Raw genomic sequence first — 27,418 nt, forward strand, 5'->3', positions numbered from 1 at the left:
GGGTCTGAATCACTTGTCCCAAAGCTGCAGGTTTACCTGAAAACAGCTCACAGTAGTGTGCTTGTCTTTAGCACTCAGATGCCCAACTCCCAATGGGGTCTAAACCCAGATAAAGCCGTTTTACCCTGTATAAAGCTTATGCAGGGCAAACCCAGAGATTGTTCACCCTCTATAACACTGATAGAGAGATATGCACAGTTGTTTGCTCCCTCAGGTAATACATACTCTGAGTAAGTTACTAAATAAAGTGATTTTATTAAATACAGACACTAGGATTTAAGTGGTTCCAAGTAGTAACAGACAGAACAAAGTAAGTCACCAAGCAAAGTAAAATAAAATGCACAAATCTATGTCTAATCAAACTAAATACAGATAATCTCACCCTCAGAGATGCTTCAGTTAGTTTCTCTCAGACTGGACACCTTCCAGGCCTGGGCCCAATTCTTTCCCCTAGTACAGCTCTTGTTGCAGCTCAGGTGATAGCTAGGGGATTCTTCATGATGGCTCCTCTCCCCCCTTGTTCTCTTCCACCCCTTTATATATCTTTTGCATAAGGCAGGAACCCTTTGTCCCTCTGGGTTTCTCCCCCCCCCCCCCCCCCAACTAGAAAAGCACCAGGTTAAAGATGGATTCCAGTTCAGGTGACATGATCACATGTCACTGCAAGACTTCATTACTCACTTGCCAGCACACACACATACAGGAAGACTCACAGGTAAATAGCCATCTGCAGACAATGGGAGTCAAGATTCTTAACCATCCTTAATGGCCCACACTTTACATAATTACAATAGGCCCTCAGAGTTATGTTTTATATGTATCTAAAACTAGAAATAAGAGTGGTACATTTCTACAAATAGGATGATCACACTCAGTAGATTATGCACTTTGTAATGATACCTTACAAGAGACCTTTTGCATGAAGCATATCCCAGTTACATTATATTCTTATAAAACCATATAGACTGCACATCACCACAGCAGGGTAGAGTGGCCCAATGGCCAGAATTCATAGGATCACCCCTCTCAGTTGGGGTAACACAGTCTAGTGGCCAGAGCCCAAGCAACATACTCCTACTGTCAGGGCAGCCCAATAATCAAGAGTCCATACAAATATCCCTCCCACTCAGGGTAGTGCAACTTAGGGGCCAGAGTCCATGAAACATGCCCCTACTGCCAGGGCAGCCCAATGGTCAGAGTCTATGCAAACACCCTGCTCATTCAAGGTAGTATGGCCTAGTGGCCAGAGTCCATGAAACACACTCCTACTGTCAGGGCAGTGTGGCCCAATAGCCAGAGTTCATAGGGGGCTGTCAGCAGGATGGCTGTTGGCCCAGGTAGGGGGGCCTGGGCCCACCCAACTCCACCAGGTCCTAACCCAGGGCCCTAGTAGCAGTAGAACTACTAGCTCAGCAGGGAGTACCACTGAAACACACCAAGCTTACCTCAGAGGGAGATGCCACTCTGACACCACCCCTGGGTCACTTCCTACTGCAGTCTCAGGCATTGTAGACCAGGAGGCTTGGGATCTCTTAGTTCCCCAGCACCAGCCACTTCATGGGCTGCTGTGGTCCACATCTTCACTCCCCTCTGGCACAGACTGGCAGCCATTCACTGCTGGTATATATCCTTCCCCACCAGCATTTCCTGCTGACTGAGCTGGGCTGCTCTCTTTTATACTGGTACACCTGAAGTATGCCCAATAGGGAGAAGGGGGCGTGGCTTCCTCAGCCCACAATGTGCTGTTAACTCCATCCCGTCCGGTGCAGGGCGAGTGCACCCTGTCACAGTGTACCTATGCAAACAAGGTTGGTTCCTGGAATATTTTTCCCCAGCTCATCACTAGATGTCAGAGGAGAGCTCATTCAGAGGAGAGCTCATTCATAAAGAGACTTAGTAGTTTGAAGGCATCTTTCATCCTACAATCCAAGAGCGCTTTGCAAAGGTGGCTGAGTTTTGCTAACCTCGTATAGTTAGGTAAATGGAGGCACAGAGGGGTTTAAGTGATTTGCTTCAGACAAGACAGTGGCAGAGTCAAGACTAGATTTGGCAGGTCCTTGCTCTAACCACTGGGCAACACTGCCTCCTTGTTTAGAACACTAGAAACATGTGGCTCTTAAATGTCCTAGTTGAGATGTAGTAGAGAACCCAGGGAGTTACAGAAAGGAGGGAGAGAAAGATGCTACAGGTCTGTTGTGCAGCATTGGTCTGGGGAGCTTGGGGAAGGATTATACCACACAATCCCTCCATGAAATCCCCAGCACTCTGAAAAAGCACTTGCAAGGAATGCACAGAGAGGGAAGGTGAGGTGATCCCCAAAGAAACTATAGGGTGTGTATGTCAAATCGAGCTATTGTGCACAAAACCGATGCTGATGCCTGGAAAATGCTGCACACATCAGTTCTCACCTCCTCTGGGACTCTAGTTGACATTAGTCTGCATTCTCTGTGAAAGGAAAGGAGACAACAGTGACCCCTTACAGTGCAGAGAGCACTCAGGAGAGCTGCATTGTTTCCTTCCTTCACTACATACAAGGAAGGTGTTTGTGGAAACCCAAAGGTGTTATAAGAATTGGGGTTCCCAAGATCTGAATGAAATGCTGCTGACATGAGCATACATCCCCTCCAGCCTACTCACATGCTTGCCTAGCAAGTACATCTTCTGTCAGACACCATGTGTTCTGGGCTGCATTTGTCTCACAGGCCCAGCTCCTCAGAGGTATTTAGGCACCTAAACTGCAATGAGAGTTAGGATACCTTTGAGGATCTGGACTACAGGGACCATTGAGTAGCCACTAGGTGAGCAGGGAAGACTGGAAGTATCTGTGCTCCCCTTGTGCATCTTACTCTTAAATCTGCCTGCTATCCGCTAGGTCTACCATACCCTCAAACCACAACTGCAGATATTTTTCCTGTTATAGTGTATAGTAATTTGATGTAAATTAATATACATTTTATAAAAAATAATTAAATATAAGTTTTTTCATTTAAAGTCTTTTAAAAATCTAACCCTCCTGGAATAGTGCTGGGTTCTTACTAGGATCAATACTGGGGCCAGTACTGGGGTCTGTATTGAAACTAGTGCTGCACTCTTACTGGGTCCAGTACTGGGACCAGTACTGGGGTCTTACAGGACCAGTACTGGGACCAATATTGGGACCAGTGCTCAGGACTCTACTGAGATCAGTACTGGGGTGTCTATTGGAACAAATGCTGGGGTCTTGCTGAGACTAGTACTGTAGTCTTACTGGGACCAGGTCTGGAACTAATACTGAGAGTCCCCTGTACTGGTCCTAGTAAGACTCCAGCACTGGTCAAAATACAGTCTGTAGTACTGTTCCCAGTACAAACTCCAATACTGGTTCCAGTAGTGGTCCCAATACAGACCCCAGCACTGATCCCAGTACAGACCCCCCCCACTGGTCCCAGCGATACTCCAGTAGTGGTCCCAGTACAAACCCCACACTGGTTCCAGTATAGATCCCAGTAATACTCCGGTACTCATCCCCATATATATCCCAGTAAGACACCAGTACTGGTATTTGTACTGATCCCAGTATAGACTCCTGTGCTGGTCCCAGTAAAACCCTTTCTAATCTTGCAGCTGCACTCTGCTTTCCTGCAGTGAAGGTGTCCTCCTGACATGCCCCGTACTTCTTATCTGCCCTGCATTAACCGTCGCCTTCTGGGGAGTGGGAAATGTGGCCATAAATCATCGTGTGCAGCTGGAGCCAGGAAACTCTCACTGTTCCAGCGCAGGCTGCACAGGGTGGAAATCCTGTCCCACCAGGTCACTGATTTATGCTAAGGATGTGAGACCAACCGAACTCACATTGCCATTGAAAGAGGCTGTCTAACATGGCTTTTCACTGAGATAAATTGTTTCCTGTCTCTGTTACTCTGAGCTGCTTTCCCTGCACCTTTTGGCTCACGGCTGGTTATGTTTATGCTGTTGTGTTTATGCTGTTCTTGCTTCACCAGGTTTCACCCCCCATCCAAAGGGGCCAAATTCTGCCATTGGATCCATGGTGCCGATCTCAGATAATCACCTTGGCAGCAGCACTTTGGGACTGAAACACAGGTATAGCCACTCTGAATCAGGATACATCTCCTGTCTGGCGCAGTAGATCCCAAAGGGGATGTTTAATGCAAATCACCACTCAGCTAGTTCTGTTCCCTTAACGTTTGCTGCAATGGAGATAAGTTCAGAACTGAAATTAGTTTTGAATTGAAATGAAAGTTATTCCAGTCTTTAAGTAGAAGCAGGCCATGTTGATTTTCACAGTCCCTCAATAGAGATACTACTACCAGTCAGATGAATTAATTCCATGATCTGGTGAGAATTACAAATGAGAGGGAAGCACCCTATTTGATCATATGGTCCATTGCAGAACTATTCTCTACCTGATAGCTCTCTGCCATCCCTGGCCACTTCCCCATATTTATATTCAGCAACAAACAGTTTTGTTTCATGTCATTTGTGCTGCTGTCCATCAAACAATAAAAGATTAGGAAATCCAAAGTTAAGGATTACACTTCAACTACAAATAGGGCATGATAAATGTTTTATCTTACAAAATCTGACCCATCCTTCATTCCAAACAAAATATTCAATAACAGTATTTCTGGATTCCGAATACTGAATCAATTACTGTGAAACTGTAGTTTTTATCCCACTTCATAAGAGATACCAAGATTGTGCACACGAGAGGTCCTAATGGCATTGTGGTAACTGTGAATGAAGCCATCCTCATATCTATATGTCTATTGCTGCCCTATAGATGTCGGTTACATCCCAGTGAACCTGTGGTGGGTGTTATGTGAAGTGTATTGTAGCAAACAGTGGTGGCCAATCTACTAGCAAAAATGAACAAGAAATAAGAATGCAGACAGAGATTTGCATTGTGGTAAAATCTGGATCCTTCCTAAAAGGAGTTAGTGACCTTCTTATAATTACAAGATAGTCCTTATACAGCATTGCCATCCTCAGTACATATGCCCCTAGCACAGTGGTTCTTAAACTTTTGTACTGGTGACCCCTTTCACATAGCAAGCCTCTGAGTGCAACCACCCCCTTATAAATTAAAAACACTTTTAAATATATTTAACACCATTATAAATGCTGGAGGCAAAGTGGGACTTGGGGTGGAAGCTGACAGCTCGTGCCCCCCATGTAATAACCCCTGAGGGGTCCCGACCCAGTTTGAGAACCCCTGCCCTAGCATGACATAGGATGATCACAGCAGTTTGCAATTTTGTCAAGGCCTAATCAATTTCATCCTGTAAGTGTGGTACTCGGGATCTCAGGAGAGGAGGAATAACCTCCCTGCTCTGCTGACTCAACAAGCCGGTTCTTATTTCCAGTGCCTTGGGCTTGTGGACCACACCTGCCAGAGGGAGCTTGCCCCATGTTGCTTTGTTTACATGAAGCAGCAGGAGCCTGGCCTCACAACAAAAAGAAAGGAAATTCCAAAATAAAAACGTCATCCCTTTGCAGTGAAAGTGGCTTACTGCAGCTCAAGGAAAGGTGCAGTGTCAAACACCTTGATGAAAAACCCAGGCCCATGGAAAGCACAAGCGAGAGTTACACATGCCTTATAGCTCAGTTCATGCGCATACACTACTACTCCAGAAACCATCTCAGTGATCAGCACTCAAACAGTCTGAACTCAGTCCCTACTTTTAGGGCCCAATTCAATTATTTTGGGGCTGGATCCAGCTTCCATTGAAGTCAGTGGTAGTCCTTCCTTTGGCTTTAATGTTAACTGGTTTTTATATGTCTTATTTATTACAGGCCAGACCGGTAGCTCCTTTACCTAGTATTAAGGTTGCCTGATACTTCCCATTAGAAAACCCTGTTTTTAGTTGCTTGTAACTTTGCCAAGCTTTAACTCTCCAGGTGAAATTTCCATGCTAGCTGTCTGCCTCAGGCTGGCATGGTTCTGAAAATTTCAGCCAAAATAGGCATTCCTGCAGAACATTTAGATTCCATCAAATCAGCATTTTCAGATGGAAACCTTTTCCATCAGACAACTTTTGACCACCTCTACTTTTGACCTTAATCTCTGTGCCTCAGGTTGCCATCTGTAAAATGGAGATCCCACGCCCTCCCCAGGCATGTTGTGAGGATAGATTAATCAATGTTTATGAAGTGCCATAAAAAAGCCCACACAGAATGTCACAGGGTGGCTGGCCCCTCAAGAGGAGATGGGCCCTGCCCACCTGTGACACAGGCTATTTGCCTTCCCAGATGGAGGAAATGAATTGAGATGTGTGACAGATGGTTATGTGACTAAACCAAGCCTTGGGGGTGGAGGGAGTGTTAGAGAAAGAGAGGCTTGTGGACAATCACGGGGGGACAGGCTGAGAGCTGGAGCAAAGAACAGGCTCCTCAGGAAGGAGAAGCTAAGCCCAGTTGGAAACTGGTGGAAAGATGCTGCAGGTATCCTGAGAAACCAGGAAAGCAGCAGAGGCTGGTGGAACGACTCCAGGTAGGAGAAGCCTAGGAAAGGCCACTTGAATTATTTTGGGGCTTTGAGGATGGTTTGAATTATTTTAAACTTTTTGTTTATAAACCTAGACCTTAAGGAGGGGTGTTATTGGACTTGTGAAAGCTTTTTTTGAGCTATGGAGGAGTCCAAACAAAGGGAAACCGAGGCAGGGTGCGTTGGAGCCACTCCTGGCCATGAGGAGGTGCTTGGGAAGTGGCCTGCTCTGTTACAAGGAAATTAATAATTCTGTCTTCAGAACAGGGTTTGAATAGTGTGCAGTAAACAAAGCCTAGGCCACACATTGAACTATAAGGATAAAACAAAGTTTGACTAGCTGATCATTCACTGAGCACCATCCACCCTGTGCGCTGAATGATGCAGGGGTCCTGTGGAAAACCAACAATGCAAAGCAGTGGGAAAACGGGCTAATGCAATCCTTGAATGTGTAAACAGGGGAGCAGTGAGGAGGAGGACAGAGCTGATTTCATCTCTGTTTACAGCATTTGCGAGACCAATACTGGAATCCTGCTGATAGTTCTGGTGGCCACATTTCAAAAAGGATGTTGAAAAATTGGAGAGGCTGCAGAAAGAGTCACAACACTGATTTGAGGGCTGGGGAATGCCTTACAGCGAGAGACTTGAAGAGCTTATTCTGATTAGTTTATCAAAAAAGAAAACTGAGAGCAGTAAAGTGCATTAGTTCTTTCATGGAGAGAAAATGCCAGGTTCTAAAGGACTCTCTAATCTAGCGGGAAAAGGCAGAACAAGAGCCAACGGCTGAAAGCTGAAGCCAGTCAAATTTAAATGAAAAATTAGGCACATATTTTTAACAGTGAGAGTGATTAACCATTGGAACATACTACTAAGGGAAGTGCTAGATCCTCCCTCTCTTGATGTCCTCCAAGGGGTTATCTTGATGTCATCTCTGGATGGCTTTGTGGAAGATAGGCTTTAGCCAAGCTCAAGTTATCTAGCTTAATAAGGGGGTAAGTGGGTGAAATTGAATTGCCTCTGATACACGGGAGGTCAGACTAGATGATCTATGGTCCCTTCTTGCATTAAACTGTGAAACTACAAAGTATGTGATCATGGAATTAAAGACTGTCCCATAATGTGTACACACAAGAGAACTGAACTAAGATTGTATTTGCTAACCTGGTAACTCTCATTTCCTAACTTTTGAGGGCTTGAATTTACAGCATCAATAATGTTCTTTTAACATAGTTCTTTTGTGTGTAACTAATGTTTATAAAGCAGGATAATGAACTGTGTATTATATTTCTTTTGTCTGATGGTTTGCTGTATCATGAAGAGTTCCTGATTTAATATAATGGGTGTCGTTTTATGTTCTGGCCCACGCATTATGGTTATTCTATGTTTGCACAGTTACTTCATCTCTAATGGTATTTATCTAATTAGGAGCACATGCAATTATTTTTCTCCTTAAAAAGATTACAGTTTGGGTATATAAGCAATTTGGGTGTTAGGTGCTATAAGCAATTTCTAATTAGTTAGATTCTGGTAGCCTTAAACTCAAAGTATTTTTGATTTTGTGGATGACTATGGTTGCATGAAAGATCAATCTTTTTATAACATATATATTATTATTATTTTGATTATATTAGCATCTAGGGGCCCCAGCCAGGATCAGGGCCCCATTGTGCTATAGGGTTGGCACCTCTGAGCCACAAAAAACCAGGACACCTGGGATGCTCCTGAACCCATAAAACTGGACAGCTGGCAATGCATACTGAGCACGCTTGCAGATTTCCCAGGACAGCTGCCTCCAAAAAGGGACAATCCTGGGAAAACATGGACAGGTTGGCAACCCTACTGTGCTAAGCATTGTGCAAATGCTTAGTGAGAGATGGTCTGTGCCCCAAAAAGTTTACAGCATAAATAGGCAAGGCAGACAAAAGAAGTATTATTATCCTCATTTTACAGATGGAGAATGTGATTTGCCGGAAGGTTTGTAATCATCAGAGGAATGAGGTTCTGGAACAGCCTCCCGCTAAGAGTTGTGGGGGCAAACAACCTAATTCATTTTAGGCTAGAGCTTGATACATATCTGAGTGGGATTGTATGTATCACTGGACATGGCAGCCATGGGATCCTTTCCAGTTCATGTCTTCTGATCCTAAAATCTCATGCTTCAGGTTGTCACCTGTAAAGTCTAGAAGGGATCCCCCCCCAAAAAATGTATTATGGTGTGTGATTGTTCCAGTTTGATTTTTGTCTCCTTCCTCTGAAGCAGCAGAGATGGCCACAGCTGAAGAAGGGACACACGACAGCGTGGGCAGTACTCGGAGGTGGCACTGAGAATTCTTTCCTGGGCGCTGTCTGGTGTGTCTTGCTCACATGCTTAGTGTCTAACTGGTCACAGGATGTGGGAATGAATTTTCATCTAAGTCAGATTGGCAGGAATCTTGGGCATTGGCACACCTCTGTCCCTCCTGTTCTCTGCCTGTGGCACACCATAGTTTAGTGTCCTGAGGGCTGTAATGCTTTGCACTAATTTTGGTGGTTAGCCTTGTTGTGGAGGTGGCTGGGGTGGCCTGTGCTATACAGGAGGTCAGACTAGAGCAGCGGTTCTCAAATTGTGGGTCGGGACCCCATTTTAATGGGGTTGCCAGGGCTGGCATTAGACTTGCTGGAACCTGGGGCTGAAGCCCAAGCCCCACTGCCCTGGGCTGAAGCCCGAGCCTGAACCCCACCACCTGGGGCTGAAGCCCTTGGGCTTTGGCTGTCTGCCCGGGGGTGGGGTGGGTCTTAGGCTTTGGCTTTGCCCCACCTAGAGCAGTAGGGCTCAGGTGGGCTTAGGTTTCAGTCCTCCCTCTTGGGGTCATGTAGTAATTTTTGTTGTCAGAAGGGGGTCAAGGTGCAATGATATTTGAGAACCCCTGGACTAGATGATCTGATGGTCCCTTCCAGCCTTAAATTCTATGTGGCAGAGGCAAGAATTGAACGCAGATCTTCTGAATCCCAGTCCAGTGCCTTAATCACCAGGCCAATTTTCCTGTACAAATAAGTTCAAGGGTAACATTTTCAAGAAGAACCTAAGTTCCATTTTCATAGCGACTCAAGAATCTAAGTCTCAAGGAAAGTCTTTATGCACTGTTCTGAAAGAGAGTTATTAGGCTGCTGGTTCATTTCAATGTATTGTTTGTGTAGGTTACTACTTGCCTTGAGGGTACCAGAGTCTGGTTCTTAGGTACCTCAGTTGGGTTACAGAGGGAGTGGAGTGCAGGTAGAATTTGGCTCTTACTCAAACTCCCTGTTTTAATTGACACTGAAATACACACCAGTGTGCCAGAAACCAAACCATGCATATTAAAAGTCTGTATTCTCCTCTGCAAAATACTCACAGCAGCCATGATTAACACTTACATCAATATGATACGTACATAGCAAGACAGTATCACTTTTTTAAACTCCATCAAAGCACACCTAACCCTAACCTGGGCCACTTTCCAACCCTGGGTGTTAACTATGGCTCATGGCAAAAGTCCCTAAAATTATTTTGGACCCAGCATAGTAACCACTTTGTCTCATCTCAAGCCAGACTGATGCTACCCTTGTTTTTTTTCTTCTCTAACGGTTGTAAAATAAGGTCAGAGTAAATATAACCCACCCCTGTTGGAAGTGGGGAATTTGTGAAGTGATCTGTCCCTTCTATTCTTATTTTTAGTAAGCAGGGCAGTTGTAAGGGCTGCCTGGCTCAGTGGTTTAGTTGGGGACTTTTTTATTTTTATTTTTTGGTCAATTTACTGCAAGATTCCAGCTGAGTTAAAGTGAACTTTTTTTCAGTTTCACTTGCTGTCACTACTCAGGACTGCCATCAGAAGGAGATCACAGGCAACGCTTGCGCTGCTTTCCATATCACTAACTGGGAGTGAAATAAATAGCGCTCGGCTCATTGTAAGGCTCCTGAAATGAATGTGTGCAGAGACCTAAGCTAGGTCCCTCTCCCCAGTGCAGGAGGAGTGTCAGTCACTGGAGATCTCTGTCTCTTTCTCCCTGGTTTTCACCATTAGCTCTACTGGGGCCAGGTCAAGTGAAGCTGTCCAAGTTCTTGACAGGTAATTTTGCTTCTTTCTTATCGCGTTACCGAGCCTGCATTTGAAATGCATGTGCACAGCTCATGTGTTAGAAATGGGAAGATCACCTAGATCTGGGAAAGCAATGATTGTTAATTGCATCTTGGGAACCTGAAAGCACTGCATAGAAATAGGTCATGGAGCAACATCTGGTCTTAGTCCATCCCTCTGCCAGGTCTCTGAGGCGTCTTTGCTCACTGTTCGTGCAGAGGACCTTCTCCTGGGTGTGTGCATGAGGATACCACATAGTAAATGCCAGTTACTGGATTTGGGTGCCCCAGTGACTGCTGAGGGTTGGAGCTTTGCATAGGGGCTGGATGCTATTTGGGATAAGAGAAGCATAGGATTTTTTTAGTTTGTGCTAATAGGTTTTTCTTTATTCTCTTATTTCTCTCCTGGTTCTGGATTATTCCCACTGGGTCTGCTCTGGATTTCCACGGGGAGAGGTGGATTTTGGGGAGAGGTGTCCAGACAGGGAAATTAGGACTAAGAGCTAGGGAACGAGGTTAGTAGGGGAATCTGGGACCTGGGACAAAGATTCTAAAAGGGATCTGCTGATTGGATTAGGGGGTCTGCAACCTGGGAGGCACTTCAGGTGTCTTGGATCCAGACATGGACCTTGGTACTTTTGGTGGGAGGGCGCTGGGGGAGTCTGGGACCTAGGACCATGTCCTCGACCTCAGGACCACCCATGTATGTGAATCTCCCTGAGCTGGGCTCTGACCGCACCTTTCCTCTCTGGCTTGGGGCTGGACATGGCTCAGACACCCTGATTAGCTGAGCATTTCAGCAATACCCTTCAGCTCCCAACAGCCCCAGCCTGTACTCAAGCTTCTGCCATGGCCCCAGGATTTCGGGGGGGACTCTAACTCATGACTTTTGCCAACATATCTCCTGCCAACCTGGCCCCTTGGGAGCAACAAGGCTGCCTTCACCTCACAGCAGGGTGTAGCAAGCAATTCCTACATGTGCCCGCAAATCCTGGGCTGTAGCACACCCTTCCTTGGTGCCTCCCCATCATCTCCTAAGCCAGCGCTTGCTCTTGTGCTCATTAACACAGCAAGTGCAGTGAGCTATCAGGTATAATCACGGCCTCCTTCTTTAGCTCCCTCGCCCTGAGGATCCCAAAGTGCTTTACAAACTGTAGTGAATTAATCCTCCATTTCCCCCACTCCCTGGAGGTGGATGACTATTAATATCTGAATTATTACCTATGCCATAATTTTAGACAGGGAAACTGAGGCACAAAGCAGCTACAGAGGCTGTGGGAGAGCCACAGGAATAGATCCCAGTTCTCCTGAGCGCCTTTCCCCGTTCTAACCACTGGGCAGAGCTCCCTTGTGTGAGTATTGACATTTGACCTCTGTTCATATCCATCACCCAGCAGTGTTACTCAAGGTTCCTCCATGCTCTGCCTGGTCAGAATCCTGATTGTGAAGGCTCTAGGACCCTGGTAGATGTTGGGGGCGGGGCTGTTGGAGCCTACCAGTCACTGTAAGAAATGTAGCCATCCACACTCCAGGAAATTAGTAATTCCACGTGATGGCACATGCCCTCCTGTGCCCATACTCCTAGGAAGACACCCTGGGGACTTATAGCTGCTAGGAACTAAGGGCTGAATGCACAAAAGGAGTTAGGTGCCTAACTTCCATTGACTTCATTAGAAGTTAGGTTCCTAAGTTTTATTTAGGCTTTTAACTACTTTTGAATAGTCAGTCCTAAATACCACCAGTCCTCCTGTGTACAGAATCCTGAGGGCCAGGGACAGCTCCTACTGCAAGACACTGTTAGAGATGACAGTGTACACCTGGGAGCACACACTCAGCCCCTTGGGGGGAGAGGGGAGAAGACAGAGACTGAGGCAATGGAAGAATAAAAAGGAAAAAAGTGTGTGCCTCCAATTCCACCACCCCATGTCAGCTTTCAGATTAATGGCACCTCCCTGCTACACACAAGGTTGGGTTGACAGGCAGTGTGACCTGGAATGTTAACCTGCCCCAAAGTACCTTTCCTAGGCAAATTCATTGGAAAAGTGGCAATGACCAGGCTCCAGCAGTCCCATTCCTTTCAGATGAAAGCCTAGTACCCGTGACCCATGTGCTCATCTCCACAAGACTGTGCTACTGTAACCCCTGCTGCCTAAGGCAGCCAGCCAAGGCCTGTCAGACTCCAGCCTGTGGGCTGTGGTGTGAATGTGACTGGCAGCTGTGAGCTCATCAGATCAGTTCCGCATGTTTTCCACCAGTTCCCTGATTGCTTCTAAATCATCTAGTTCAAGGACTTAGTCCTAATCTTCAAGGCACCAGATTTTCAAAGGTATTTAGGAGTCTAAACATTCAGAGGGGTGTTTGATAAAAACTAAGTCCCATTGATTTCAGTCAGAGTTAGGTGCCTAGGCACTTTTGAAAATCACACTTGGGGCCTATCTGTATCTTTAAGTGCCTAATGCCTTTGAAAATCTTGCCCAAAGTCCTCCATGGTCTTGGATCAGGGTATGTCAGGGACCTCCTCTCCATATATGTTCCAGCAAGATGGTGCTCACTGGGAACACAAACTAGAAGGGGCTACAGTGAAACTGGCACAAGCTGGAGTCAAGGCATTCTTCATGCTGGGTCCTTGCCTGTGGAACCTCCTACTGGAAGGGTTCTAGGGTAAATCCTGGCACTACTGAAGTCAGTGGCAAAACTTCCATTGGCTTTAGTGGAGCCAGGATTTCACACCTAGTCTGTCTGTTTTTAGAGGCAGGGGGAAAACCTGCCCTTTCCCAGGAGCAGGGCAGGGAGAGAGGGAGAATTCTAGACTGAGTGGCTGGACTCTGAGATAGCAAGAGCAGAACCCGCTGTGATGATTTATATGATTATCTTCATGAATTTTGCACCTAGACACTACTCTCATTGGCACCCAGGTAGCTGGGCAGACAAATAGATTGACTGGAATGGCACTAAACATGGGTTTTCTGTCTAGAAATCCCTCTTACAACGGATTGAAACTGAATGATTCAGGAGTTGAATAATGGGAAATAGAGACATTTGCACCTACATCACTGGTTGAAACCCAGCCGAGGTCAGTAGTAAATAGTCCTTTTGCGGAGGTAGCTGTCTGGTGGCCCCTATGTGAAATGAGCTGGTGGCACTAGTCTGTTTCTTAGCAGACAGACCTTTGATCCTGAATGCCATCATCACAACTGGCAGGACTCAGCAGCCTTGCTGGCTATGGAGGGACTGAATGGACAGAGTAAAACATTTCCCCCCTGGCTTATTCAGATACTTACCCCATGACCATCACCATGGTTTCTGAGCACCTAAAGGATTATTCCCATTTTCTGGTTGGGGAAACTGAAGCACAGAGAGAGACTAAGTGACTTCCCCAGGGATGCACACGAGAATCTATGGTACTGTCAGGAACTGAACCCTCAGAACCCAAATAGAGCTTCTCCCTCAGCCCCTGAATTGGCCTTCTCAGTACATGTGTGAAGCAGGGAAGCTTGCACACCTGCAGTCTTTGTACCTTATGGGGCTAAAGAGAAGATTCCAGTTTCCTGGACTGTGAGTTGGGAACCTTTCACCACCACTATAAAATACCTGGTCAATGGTTTGCTTTAGAAGCAGCCCACTTCTCCCTCCCCTGAAAGCAAAGGGTTCTGTTGTCAATGATGGGCACAGAAAACGCAGAACTGGTACCCATCTCTGTAGGTTCCTGGGGTGCTGGTTATACCCACTTGGAAACTCACCTCGTTAACGTTGCACAAGGGCAGAATTTTTCCAGGTGATTTGGTGGTGCACTGTTTCTGCAAGCGTATTTCTCTGACATGTCAGGGACAGGCTAGGCAGGATGGCTTCATTTCCATATAGGAATCTTCCAGGGAGGGGATGTTTTCCAAACTCTTGCCACTGTCCCCTTCTCCTAGAGAGAACATTTAACTTCCCAGACAGCCTAGTGCACTGGCTGAAGAGTTCATAGGAAACGACAGTGAGCTCCGATATCTCTTAATCTGTGAGCAGTGTCTGTAGAGACATGAGTGTTTCTCGGAAGGTGAAAGTAATTTCCCATAAGGTGAAAACCGATCATTGTTGCTACAGTTGTTAAAAAGAAAGGTTTCTCTTTGCCTTGCCTTCTCAGTCCCTGTGTATTCAGTATTCTATCCTCCTCAGTTTGATGCAGGGCTTGGGTCAAATTCTGCTCTCACAGCTACCGGTGTGAATCACGCCTGACCATATTGATGTCAATGGAGTTACTCTGGATTTACATCATCATAAATGAGAGTGGACTATGGCTCTTTTTTTGTGGAATGAGAGTTTTGCTCTGTGAATGTTTCCTTTTAAAGAGACAGCCGCAGTTCTAGAGTCAAGGCTATAACAAGGGCTCCATTATCTACCCCCTTGATAGTCCTTTAAAAAAGGTTATGTGCCGTTTGCAAAATTCATCACAGGTCCACAAAGTCTCTTGTGGCATTTATAAATCCCATGGTGTAGTGGCTAGAGTGCTGTCTTGGAACTCAGGACAGCTGGGTTCTAGTCCCATGTCTACTAGTAGCCTGCTGGGTGACCTTGAGCAAGTCACTTTGCTTATCTGTGCCTTGGTTTCCCCACCAATATAACATGAATGAGGATACCTCCTTTGTAAATCCCAGAGATCTACCGATGACAAGTGCTATGTAAGAACTATGACTGTTACAAGTGTTGCTGTCTTGTACAAGCCTAGCATTGACTCCTGTGGTGTTTAGAAGCCACCCCCATCCCTCCAAGGACTTTTGCTTGCAAGTCTCTTCTAATCCCTGGGCCCCAACAAATACACACCTCTGGGGAAAAAAATGTATGAACACACTGTCAGCTCCAGCTGACCTTCATACATTTTTCTGCAGGCCTGATAGACTTTTTAAAGCTTGCCAGACACTATAAAGTTTGCCATCGGTCTGGTAGGATTTAGAAAGTGGCCCCTGTACAGGGACTAGGCCCTCTGAGTCTGTACAAAGGAAAACACTGCTATGCCTGCTGAGCTTGAACATTACACCCAACACACAAAGTCTGGGGTTAGTCCACCCCTAAACTACTCATCTGGGAAAGGCTACAATCAGGGGGGATAGTTTCCCTGCATGCACACATCCCCTGGGACGTTTGCTAGAACTCAGAGGGAAAGCTGGAGGGATTTGTAAGTTTCATTGACAGATCCAGCACTAGACCCAGAGCTCCAGTTTCAGGGGTTTGTCAAGTCCTTTGTTGGATCCAGCACTCACTACTACCTTCATTAGACTCAAAGTTCTGATTGCAACCCCGAGGTGTGTCAGATCAATCCATACAAATATAGAGCAGGCTGTGGCAGAGGGGGATGGAAATTCCCCATGCAAAAGCTTGGTTGAGCTAGGATTAAGGTTGAAAGATCATATCAATACGTAAGATAAAATCCTATTAGGTCATTGTAGTTTTACAATAAACAAATGTTGGAAAGTCACAAAATTCTAAGTTAAGCCGGCACAATTTAAAAATAAAATCCAAACAATTAAAAATATGGAAGTGCAGAATTAAGGTACCATAACAACCTTAATTCTGCCCCCTTTCCCTGCACACTCCCCCTCCAAACACATCCTTTACATTGTATTCCCAGTCTGGCCAGCCAATGGCCTACTAGGTGACCTTGGGCAAATCATTTCACTGCTCTGGGCCTAAGTTTGCCCATCTGTGAAATGCAGATAATGACACTGATCTCCTTTGTAAAGCCCGTTGAGAGCTACTGATGAAAAGAGCAATATAAAGGCTAGGAATTATAATTATTTCATTGGCAATGTCAGCCACGCCCCATCAGTAATACTCTCCTTCTGCATTAGAGGTTGTCCAAAAATGTCCATCGAAACTAAATTGTTTTAATTGTCTAAGTAGCATTTCTGCAAATACATTAGGTACCCATTCCCCACGGGCTACCTGCACGACCACAGTTTCTTCACCACTGCTTTACTCAGCAAGCTGGCTTCACTAACGTCTTGTCATGCACTTCACATTTACACGCTATAGTCATGTACATTCTACCTGCTTACTCATCTTCTCTTCTATGTATGCCACAAGCAGCCTCCACAACCCACTCTTCACCCCTATTCTAGAAGTCTCAAAGCCACAAGAAACTGAGGGAAAAACTAGGCCCTCCGGGACACCTGTGCAACCCAGTTTCCAAAGGTGCAGCTGGGTAGAATTTAACAAACACTGCCGTTCAGGTGTGAACAGGAACTGGATCCAGCGTATTCCCTCTAGGCATTATTTTAGAACAATACAGAAAATCTTATGCTATTCTATAAATCGACAGTGCACCATCACCTGGGATACCATGTTCCGCTTTAGTCACCTCAGGTAAAATCTTCTATAATGATTCAAGCATTCAGCAGCCTAAATCTCATTGAAAGTCAGTGGGACATCGGCTCCTAAGTACCTACATCACTTTTGAAAATGGGATTCACCTAAGTGACTTAGGGGCATTCTTTCAAAAATGTTACCCCTGTGATGAGGGGAACCCCATTGTGGGTGAGAAAAGGTTAAAGGTCACTTAGGAACATTCACTCCACCTGGGTGGTGGTTAGATAGCTACTTGTCAGCCAGAAGGAGCAGGACTTAAAGACAGATCAAGTGCTAGCAGATACCTTGGCCTTATAAATAAGTTGAGAGTGTTCAGACTCAGGGAGAAGCAGTGGGCTGGCTTGCTCCTGTGAAGGGATGAAGCACCAGAGGCTGTTGGCAGATAGAGCCCTCAGGAAGACAAAGGTGGGGTGGAACAGTGTGGGATACCAGAGCTGGGGAAGGCAGTGGAACCCCAGGCAAGGGTTGAGCACAGGGGTGTTACCTCCAAAGGGGTTTGGACTAGCCTGTTCTCAGCTGGAGAGCTGAGTGGTGTGCAAAGACAGACAACCCGATGGGCATTCTGGAGACGAAAACCCCTGCAACATCACACCCTGATGCAAGGGAGCACACTGGTGGTGAGCACTCACCATTCCAATCCCTCATTCAGGAAAGGGAGAAAGAAGTTGGCCCTGAAAAGGGCAATAACAATGATCCTTGGTTGAGGCAGGGATGGAGCTTCACAGGAGGAGAGATTAAATGGACTAGGAGTCTTGAGACTGGCAAGAAGAGGAGAAAGAGCTAAGCGCTCTATGTAGGGGGAAGAGAGACACATTGTCGATGCATATTCAGTGCTGTGATTCCTGAGCAGAGAATGGTTTTGGTTCCCCGGCTATGCTATTGTTGACTATTTATTTTGTGATCAGAATTACTGCCCAAAGGGGATTCAGTTGAGGCTGCAATCTCCATCTGCCTAGTCACTCCAGCAGGGCTCAGTTCGCTAGGCTTAGCATAGTCTTCGAGATGCTTTCTGTATTCAGTGCAGTAAGAAATGAAGAGCAGAGATCTGACAGGTCAGATAGCAAGTACAGTAAGCGTCCTTCCCAGGCAGAGCAGCAAACTGGAACCTGTGCTGAGAACCAGGCAGGCACTGGCTGCTCAGTCCTCCACCAGGGATGGTCTGACACATAACCAGCACAAGTAACTGCTGGGGGCTTCACCTATCTGCCTCAACTCAAGGCAAGATTTATTCCACTTCCACCACCCTCTTCTGACAACAGAACCCAGGGAGAAGGTCCATTGACCCAATCTCCCATCACCAGCACTGGGGTCAGAGGGTGAGGAGCTTCACTGTCTGACTTCCTTCTTCTCTCTGGCAACAGCACTGGAGGAGACCAAGCATGAGCAATAAAAATAACTGGTCCCCCTCTGTGCTCTCAACAGCTCATGGCCTGAATTACTTCTTGGAACCATATACGTCCTAAGACCAGAGCTGATTCCAACCACAGAGGGCTCTCAATGGGACTTGGGGAGAGAAGGAGCAGATGGGAAGGGATGGAGTAGACATTAAACAGTTCTGCTATTCTGACATCTTTCCCTCAATGTTAGTTTGTCTAAAGTAGTTATACAGGAGCCAAAAAAAATAATGTGTTGAAATGAAAACCCACCAGAGAGAGACCTGGCCGTGGGTTGTACATCCTTGCTGTGTCCTTCAAAGGCTACCCCATCCTACTGGAAACAGTAATGCTGATACAGCACCTGTCATCCAAAGGAGCTAAATGTTCTACAGTCCCTGGGCTGAGTCTACCCCTCTGCTGTCGCTGTCCATATGATACCCATTGCATGAATAATTAGAGAACTTCTGCCTTAAGGGCTAACACCAGCACCGCATTCACCTCCTAAAAATAAATAGCAGCGCAAGGCTTTCATGTTAGAGTAGAGGGTGGGGAGAACAAATAACTGCTCACAAAATGTTCTTGTGCTTCTAGAAGGCAGCTGGGTCCTCAGAACCTCCTCATGAGCAAGCATGATGACATGCTGTTGTGCCTGACTCTATCTTCACTTCAGTCCCTGCAGGTGAAGACGGGGTCTGCTTGCAACAGAAGAGAAAGAGAGCAAGGAGGTGCGATTTTCATTCCCATTGCATCAGTTGCCCATGGAAAAATAGCCTGTCAGGCCATCATCTGGAAGACGTGGCAAGGGGCACCATGAGCAGCAATGAGAAGCAAATGGACCCTGACTCATCCCCTCTGCCTGAGCCACCAAAGAGGAAGAGGGGAAGACCAAAGAAGCAGCCACAGGTGAGTGCCCAAGGCCTTAAGAAGACAATGGAGAATGCTGTGTGGTTAGACTAATAAGTACCATGCTGCTCAAGAAAGGGACAGCATGGTACACTACGTGTTATCTGCCACCAATGGCAAGTACCTAGTTGTCTCAACCATGTCTCTAAATTGGCAGCCCACACCCACCTGGGCCATGGAGCCTCATCAGGAGAGTTAATCACTGCCCTATTCTAGCACTCAAGAGTGCTGGGGAATAGAGCTGGGTGCAATTTTTTTGGTGAATAGTTTATTCGCTGAACAATGCAAATTGGGGTCGACCGAAATTGTTTGCAAATCAGGTTGAATATGGTGAATCGTTTTGGCGGCAGAAAAAGGGAAGGAACTTCCAGACAAATTGAAATGTTTTGTTTTTAAAAAAAGTTTACACAAAATATTTTGACACTTTGTTTCAAAATTCAGCTATCTTTACTAAAAAATCACACACAAGAGTGAAAAACACTTGAAAATGAAATGATGTGTTTCGTTTCAGATGGAACACAATATTTATTTGACCCAAAACAAATTTCAGGGTCGATTTTTTTGGTTCATCCACTGAACTGAAAAATCAGTTATTCCCCAAGCTCTACTACTGTTTTGCTTTTGTGGGTGATTTGGGGGTGGAAGGAAGAGGATATATGCTCTTTCACTCCTCATTCCATGCATCACAGCTGGAATGAACAAAATTTTGTCCTATATAGATACACAATGTACTCACGTTCATATGCCTACAAAACCAAATACATGTATTTGTGTTCATATATGCACCAATATATAGATAGAATGCAGATAAATTAATAAATATATGCATCAGCATATGCACCTCCATGTAATGAAACGTGTGCAAAGCAACACACGGACATACCCACTGTGATGAAATGGAGGATTTTCTTACTGTTTTGCATGAATACTGTGTGGGTCTTAGTTTCCCTGTGTGCTGTGTGTTTAACGAGGTGGTGGGAGAGGGAGTTTGTTGTTACAGAGGACCAGGTGTGACCTCACCTAACAGCCAGGACCCCAGACAATTGCCTAGATATGGGGGACCCTAGCAACTGGTGACCTGGTGACCAGGAGGCCCACCCCAGCTTGGCAGTCAGCCAGTTCTGGCCAGTGGGAGGACAAAGGACGGAAAGAGAGGGCCCAGGTGATATGTTTACCTAGGACCAAAGACAAAGGACAGGGGAAGAGCTGTTGCAGGAGATGATATAGGATGACTGGCTGGAAGGAGGGGGCTTCTGGACCGGGGAGAGAGAGCAGCCAGAGCCCACCTGGATGCAGAAGAGACCTAGATGTATTGTGTTGGGTTGCTAGGCCCAAGGGCCCAGGGAGTTTCCTGTGCTGGGTTCAGATGCTCAATAAACCCTTCTGTTTTATGCTGGCTGAGAGTCACTCCAGTCTAGAGATCAGGGTTGCATCATTCCCTCTGGAGGTGGAGACCCTGGGGGTTCAGAGTGAATGGACTCCCAGAGGGGGCACACAGTGAGAGACAGGTTGCTGAAGGTTCAGAGAAGTGCAGTTCCAGGAGGCAGAGGGGCCTATGGCTTAAGCCCCTAGAGAGAGAGTGGACCCCTGAGAAGGGTTGTCACACGGAAGGGGGTTCCTCCCAGGAACTGTATGGAGCCGAGAGACAGCATGAGTCCTGTGAGTCTGTGACACCCACATATGCTAAGGCATCCTTCTGTCTATGCATACACCTATATGTAGGCTTGGAAGGATTAGATTTTTATTGGTAAATGTCAGTAAATGTTGATTTCACCCTACACACACAAATCAATGAAAAAATATTTCCATCAATGATCATTGAAATTTACAGATAGGCAAAGTAAGAAAAATGCTGCTCAAGAACTTATTAGTGTTTGACTTAAGGATATTTATATATATTTATATAAACTTGGTTTAGTTTGCCATGCAATTTGTGTTTGAATAGTTATAAAGCTTTAACTTTTTGAATCTCAACATTGACGGTCATTAAATAATTATGGTCAGACCCCCCATTATTTCCCACAACTATGAAAATGCTTAAAAATAAATATTGATATAGTCATCAAAATTACATACACAAAAAGAATTCTACCAAGTCTACATATATGCAGCCTGTTCCCCCACCTCACCAGCTGTATACTCTGCTAAGCTCCTAGTGTGCTCTCAGAATAACCCTGATGAAGCAGATATAGAGAAATGTTAATCCATGCAACCCTCCAAAAATAGGATTGTCTCAGGTATAATGGACAAATCAAAGGTAAAATCTGGTGCAGCACCATTATGAATTTGAAAGTCACTTTGAGTGCACAAGTTAAGAATAGGACCCTCAGCATGTTCAGATAGTGAGTAAGGTTCCAGAACATTGACAACTGAGAACATGGAACTGTAATCAACACGTGCCTTCTGATATCATCTTCATTGTTTTTATTTGTGTCACTTTCCTATTGGTCACTTTCCTGATAGCTCTTGTATTTATTTTCCTTTTTCCCCTTTCTTCCCCTTTTAAAAGAAAAAGTCTTCGTCGTTGCTGGATAAACTTATCATCCCTCATTTGTGAGCCCTGTATACAAACTGATATTATACTTAGGCATGAATGAGACTTTTTTTTTAAGACTAGGAATCCAACAATAGGTCAGAAAGGCAAACATCTGATATTTTTGTAAATTTCATACACAGGGTGAATTCTGGAGAGAGATGTTAGTGAGCCAGGCCACAGGGGCAGGACTTCAGTTTCACATACACAAACAGTGAAATTATTGAAAAGGATTGTTTTAAATTGATGACTGAGTTGACACATTGTGAATTCCCTATAGCTATCTCTGTAGGTGGGTGGCTCCTAGAAGACTCAGAATGAGATGTGTATAGATCCTTTCATTTCTTGGTCATGGCGGTTCCAACTGAGATCAGGTCAGGAGTGATGGAAAGCCAGTAGCACCTAGTGGCTGTTTGGTAGCTTGTGTGAAATGAGTCTGAAGCCTAAATCCATTTCTTAGTGGACCATAACATCATCATGTATCACATAGCTGAACTGCTTTCTCTCCATAGAGGTCAGCCTTTCAGGGCAGGACCAAGGCATGTTAGTAGGGAGGGGAAGAGAGAGCTTGTACAGCTTCTGTCCTAAGGATAAACAGAGGACTTCTGCCTCCAGGGCTTTCAACATAACACATCTCTCACTCTCCTCATTTACAAACTTAAAACAAAAGAACTCTGCTTGTTTTTACTTTTTTCCATCAGAGTTTAAATAAGGAACCCACAGAATGTGAGCCACTGTGCATGTGCCAATTCATATAGGTTTGCTTTATGCCACCAAATACTTTTTCTTCCTTCTTCCTTTTCTATGCTTCTATAAAGCTTTATTCTCCTGTGGGTACTGATCCAGTGAAAGCAAGATTCCTTCTGAGTCAGCACTGAATAGGTGGCACTGTGCTGCTTAGATGTGCTGTCTTTCAGAGGTGACATAAAATCAAGGGCTTCCTAACCACTTGTGGTCCTTTGGTACTTTCAGCAAGAGTTGATGTGTTAACCCTGGTGTGTTGGCAAAATTCCAGTTCAGGTAATTACTTCCTGAACTCCCTCGGCAGATTAAATTGGAGCAGGTGTTCTTTGCTTGCTATCCTGCACTGTTCTGTAGTGCTGCCGTATTCCATACCCAGCAGCGGCTGCATTTTGGCTCTAGAATGTGTGATCCCTTGCAGCCGGTATAATCTGTATACTTTCCTAGGAACCTTTAGGGGTTACATCAGGAGTTCTATCATGTTTTCACAGTGGGGGGCCACAATGGACACCTACTATTCCCAGGGGCATAACATCCCTTTAGCAATTATTAGCACAGGAAAGTATGTACATCTCTACCCCGATATAACGCTGTCCTCAGGAGCCAAAAAATCTTACTGCATTTTGGTGAAACCGCGTTATATCAAACTTGCTTTGATCCATTGGAGTGCACAGCCCTGCCCCCCTGGAGCACTGCTTTACTGCGTTATATCCGAATTTGTGTTATATCGGGTCGCGTTATATTGGGGTAGAGGGAATGTCTCTTGGGAATCTTGGGAATGTCTCTGACTCCCATTGCTGTAGTATCGGAGCGCCTCACAACCACCATGTGAGGTAGGTTGGGGAACTGGGGCACAGAGAGACTGTGTCTTGCCCAAGGCCAGTGGTAGAGCAGGGAATTGAACCCCTGTGGTCAGGTCCTAGGCTAACACCCTCATCACTGGACCCTCCTTCCTCTTTGGATATTGTATGTTCTGCAAATGTACTTTAGCTGTCTTCTAATGCAGTTTAGCCACCAGAAACAAGGAGCAGAGCCAGTGTCATGTGACTAGCAAGTGTGTTGGGTGCCACTCTTGGTCCACAGGCCACAGCAGAAAATACACTGGGCTACATACTTGGAAGTTATCATTTGACTGCTAGGTGTTCAGAGTGTCAGAGTAACGGTTACCCTCTTTTTGTTCAAGCAGGAGCTTCTGGGACCTTTGCCCCTAAAGAAACCACGAGGAAGGCCAAAAGGAAGCAAAAAACTGAGTGCCAGTGGTGGGCAGACGGTAAGAGACCATGGCACATGCTCAGCTTATGGGAAGATGCCGAGCTCACTGGCAAGCAAACCCTCCTCTCCTCCAGGCTTTTGCTGGGGGAGCACGAGAGATGCCCTCTTTCATTAAAAGACAGGCAGTTTGTGTCGTCTCTTTTTAAATTTTTGTTTAAGTCTTTAAGCTCTGACAAACTTTACACTCCTCTCCCACTGTTACCATTACATCATCACCAGGGCCGGCGCTTCCACTAGGCGACCCTAGGCAGTCGCCTAGGGCGGCAGGATTTGGGGGGCAGCATTTTGCCATCCTCAGCTGCAATTTGGTGGCGGGGGGCCTTCCGCTCCACGTCTTTGGGGCGCTTCGGCAGCGGGTCCTTCACTCGCTCCGGGACCCGCCGCCAAAGCGCCCCGAAGACATGGAGCGGAAGGACCCCCGCCACCGAATGCTCTGAGGAGGAGCGCTGCCGCCTAGGGCAGCAAAAACCCTGGTGCCACCCCTGATCATCACCCTCTGTCCTCTGTCTGCCACCACTGATTGTCCTCTATCATCTGCTGCTGCCTAGTCGCCTTCATTCTTCTCCCTCATTATCAGCCCTGCCTAGTCCTCTTTGTAGTCATCCTAAGTCTTTTCACAACAGCACCTAAAGGACTGCCTCCTTCTCTTCTTTATCCTGCCCATCGTCCTAGTCATCATCAGCCTCAGCATCATGTTCCTCCTCATCCTAATTGTCCTCCTAGCCATAGTCCTCCTCCTCCTCACCCTACTCCTCCTAGTGGTTGGTCCTCCACCTCATCCTTCTCCTCCTCTTCCACTGTATCTTTCCTCCTCCTAGTGCTTCTCCTCCACCATCATCACATAGTCCTCATCTGGCACTCTCTGCCTCCTAATCATGTTCCTCCTTTCCTCAGTCCACTACCTCTGCTTCCTCTGCCCAGTATTTCTCCTAAATCTCCACCTCCTGGTTCCTCCTCCTCCTAGTTGTTTTTGTTTTCATCCTAATTTGCCTACTCCTCCTCTGACATCCTCCAATTCTGCCTGGTTGATATCCTCCTCTAGGCTGCCTCAGTCTTCTGCTTCATCTGTTTAGTCATCTCCCAAGTTCTCCTTCCCATAGAGCTCCTCCTTCTCGGTGTCCTAGTCTTAATCCTAGTTTGTCTGCTCCTAATCCACATCTGCTTGTCCTCCTCCTCTCTGATGCCTGGCCAGCATCCTCCTCTTCTTCCTCTGCCTCTCCACTCTTTCCCTACTCCTCTTCCTCCTAAGACCCCGCCGCCTCCTCCTAGTTGTTATACTCTTAATCATAATCCACAGTCACAATGAAGCCACCCCGACCAAGTTTAGGCCTGGCCTACACTTAAAAGTTAGGGCAACATAGATACAGTGTTATGGAGTGTTAAAAAATCCACATATCTGAGCCCTGTCACTATGAAAAATTCACCCTTCCCCCCCCCCCCAAGTGCCGTACTCATACTGATCTAACGCATGGTGGAGATGCAACTAGATCAATTGAAGAATGCTTCTGTCGACCCAACTACCATCACTTGGGGAGGTGGGGTTCCTACAGTCATGGAAAAACCCTTTCCATTGCTGTAGGAAGCATCTACACCATGGCACTACAATGTTGTAGCTGTGCCACTGTAATGCGGACATGGCTTTAGTGTGTTGATCACAAGTGCAATAAGTTATGAAAGAGGACTAGATCATGTCTTTTGTTTTAATTAAAGGTAGAATCTTCAGCTGAGAAAAGACCAAGAGGGAGACCCCGAAAGTGGGTAAGTACAATGACATCAAAATCGTCTTTTGTTCCCTCTCCTTGAGTTCCTTCTCTCAAAGCCCAGAGGATCCCCCATCTTTCTGGTCTGCTCCTCTTCTCAAGATCATTAGCTGTGCTGATGCTCTTTCAGCCTAGGAGGCCTGGATGCAACCTTCTTTGGGTCTTGAGCACTGATCTGGCCAGATAGGAGAGCAAGATTCTTCCTCCTTCCTCCCTCCCCGCCCACCCCAGCGTTGAACATTCTGCAAAAACACTCTCTTATCCAAGAACCTCTGGCAATATGTTACACTTAATGCAGGAAGCAACTCTCTTCCACTCCCTATTTCCAACACTTCAAAAGCAAAGATTCCTGAGCTTCTCTGCAAGAGCGGTGCTTTCCTTGGGAATTCTGATGGAGTAAGAGGGATTCCTAGATCTCAGGTTCATTTCAAAAGGGGAATTTTAGAATTCAAGGAAAAGAGAAGGTCACTGGAGTGAGAAACCTAGAACTCTGATAGCAGAGGGTTCATTAATCTAGCAGACAAAGACATAAAGAGATCCAAGGGCTGGAAGATGAAGTTAGATGCCTTATTTCTAGCCCGAAGGTGTGTCTTTTTAACAGAGAGGGTAATTAGCTGTTGGAACAATTTACCAAGGAATATGGTGGATTCTCTGTCACTTTAAGTCTTTAAGTAAAGATAAGGTGTCTTTCTAAAGAGAATGATCTAGCTCAACCACAAGATATGGGCTAGTTGCCGGAATCTGTGAGTGAAATTCTGTAATCTGTTATGCAGGAGGTCAGACTAGACTGGTCGATCGTGATCGACTGGTCAATCCTAGAGCACCTCCCAGTCGATCGCGATCTTGAGCAGCACAGTGTGGCTGCTGCTAAGACAGGCTCTCTGCCTGCCCTGGGCCCACACTGCTCCCAGAAGCAGCCAGCGCACCCCATGACCCTGGGGGTGGTGAGGCAGAAGTCTCCCTCCGCATGCTGCTCCTGCCTGCAAGCACCGGCCCTGCAGCTCCCATTGGCCATGAACGGGGAGCTGTGGCCAATAGGAGCTGCAGGGGCGGTTCTTGCAGAGAGGGGCAGTGCTCTGAGCCACATGCTCCCCGCCCCCCACCCCACCCCAGGGGCCACAGGGGCATGTTGGCCCCTTCCAGGAACAGTGTGGGGCCGGGGTAGGCAGGGAGCCAGCCTTAGCCTTGCTGCACCCGCCACCGACTGGGAGTCACCAGAGGTAAGTGCTGCCCAGCAGGAGGCCACACCCCAACCCCCATCCCTGAGCCCTCTCCCAGAGGAAGCACCCCAAACCCCCTCCTGCACCCCAACACTCTGCCCCATACCTGATCCCCTCCCAGATCCAGCACCCCATACTCCTTCCTATATCCCAACCCCCTGCCCCAGCCCTGACCCCCCTCTCAGAGCCAGCAGCCTGTACCCTCTCCTGCACCTCAACACTCTGCCCCAACCCAGAGCCCCCTCCTGCACCCAAATTCCCTCCCAGAGCTTGCACTTCTCATCCCCTCCAGTACCCCAACCCCCTGCTCCAGGTTCAGCCCAGACCCCTCTCCCACACTGCAAATCCCTAGGCCCCAGCCCAGAGTGTGCAACCCCTCCCAAACACCAAATCTCTACCCCAGCCCGGTGAAAGTGAGGGTGGGGAAGATCAAGTGATGGAGAGGAGGGGGATGGAGTGAGTGGGGTGGGGCTTTGGAGAAGGGGTGGGGCCTCAGGGAAGGGGCGGAGTAGATCCTGAGTTGCCCTTAAATTGAAAAAGTGATCTTGGGCGTAAAAAGTTTGGAGATCACTGGACTCTATGATCACAGTGCATCCTTCCGGCCTTAAAATCTATGAACTCAGAAGATGATGCCCATGGAATTCCTCCCTTAAGCAAGAAGGCTGTGGGAGATGGGAGTTGGAGCTCG

General features: G+C 46.5%; 1 protein-coding gene across 2 annotated transcripts in view; it reads left to right on the plus strand.

Annotated features, from left to right (window-relative positions):
* Positions 1 to 6,332: 6,332 nt before the first annotated feature.
* Positions 6,333 to 27,418, plus strand: part of LOC117880609 (high mobility group protein HMGI-C-like) — a 32,757-nt gene continuing 11,671 nt past the window's right edge. The window contains exons 1-4 of one of the 2 annotated variants that reach the window (XM_034776920.1): positions 6,333 to 6,490; positions 18,972 to 19,204; positions 23,665 to 23,748; positions 25,461 to 25,508. In XM_034776920.1, coding sequence (XP_034632811.1) covers positions 19,112 to 19,204; positions 23,665 to 23,748; positions 25,461 to 25,508 — 225 coding nt within the window. In that variant the 5' untranslated portion in view covers positions 6,333 to 6,490; positions 18,972 to 19,111. Of the gene's footprint in view, positions 6,491 to 10,369; positions 10,570 to 18,971; positions 19,205 to 23,664; positions 23,749 to 25,460; positions 25,509 to 27,418 lie in introns of those variants that run through there. The other variant, XM_034776921.1, reaches the window with a different exon arrangement.

The sequence above is a fragment of the Trachemys scripta genome, chromosome 7 (genome assembly GCF_013100865.1).
Source record: "Trachemys scripta elegans isolate TJP31775 chromosome 7, CAS_Tse_1.0, whole genome shotgun sequence".
Lineage (NCBI taxonomy): Eukaryota > Metazoa > Chordata > Testudines > Emydidae > Trachemys > Trachemys scripta.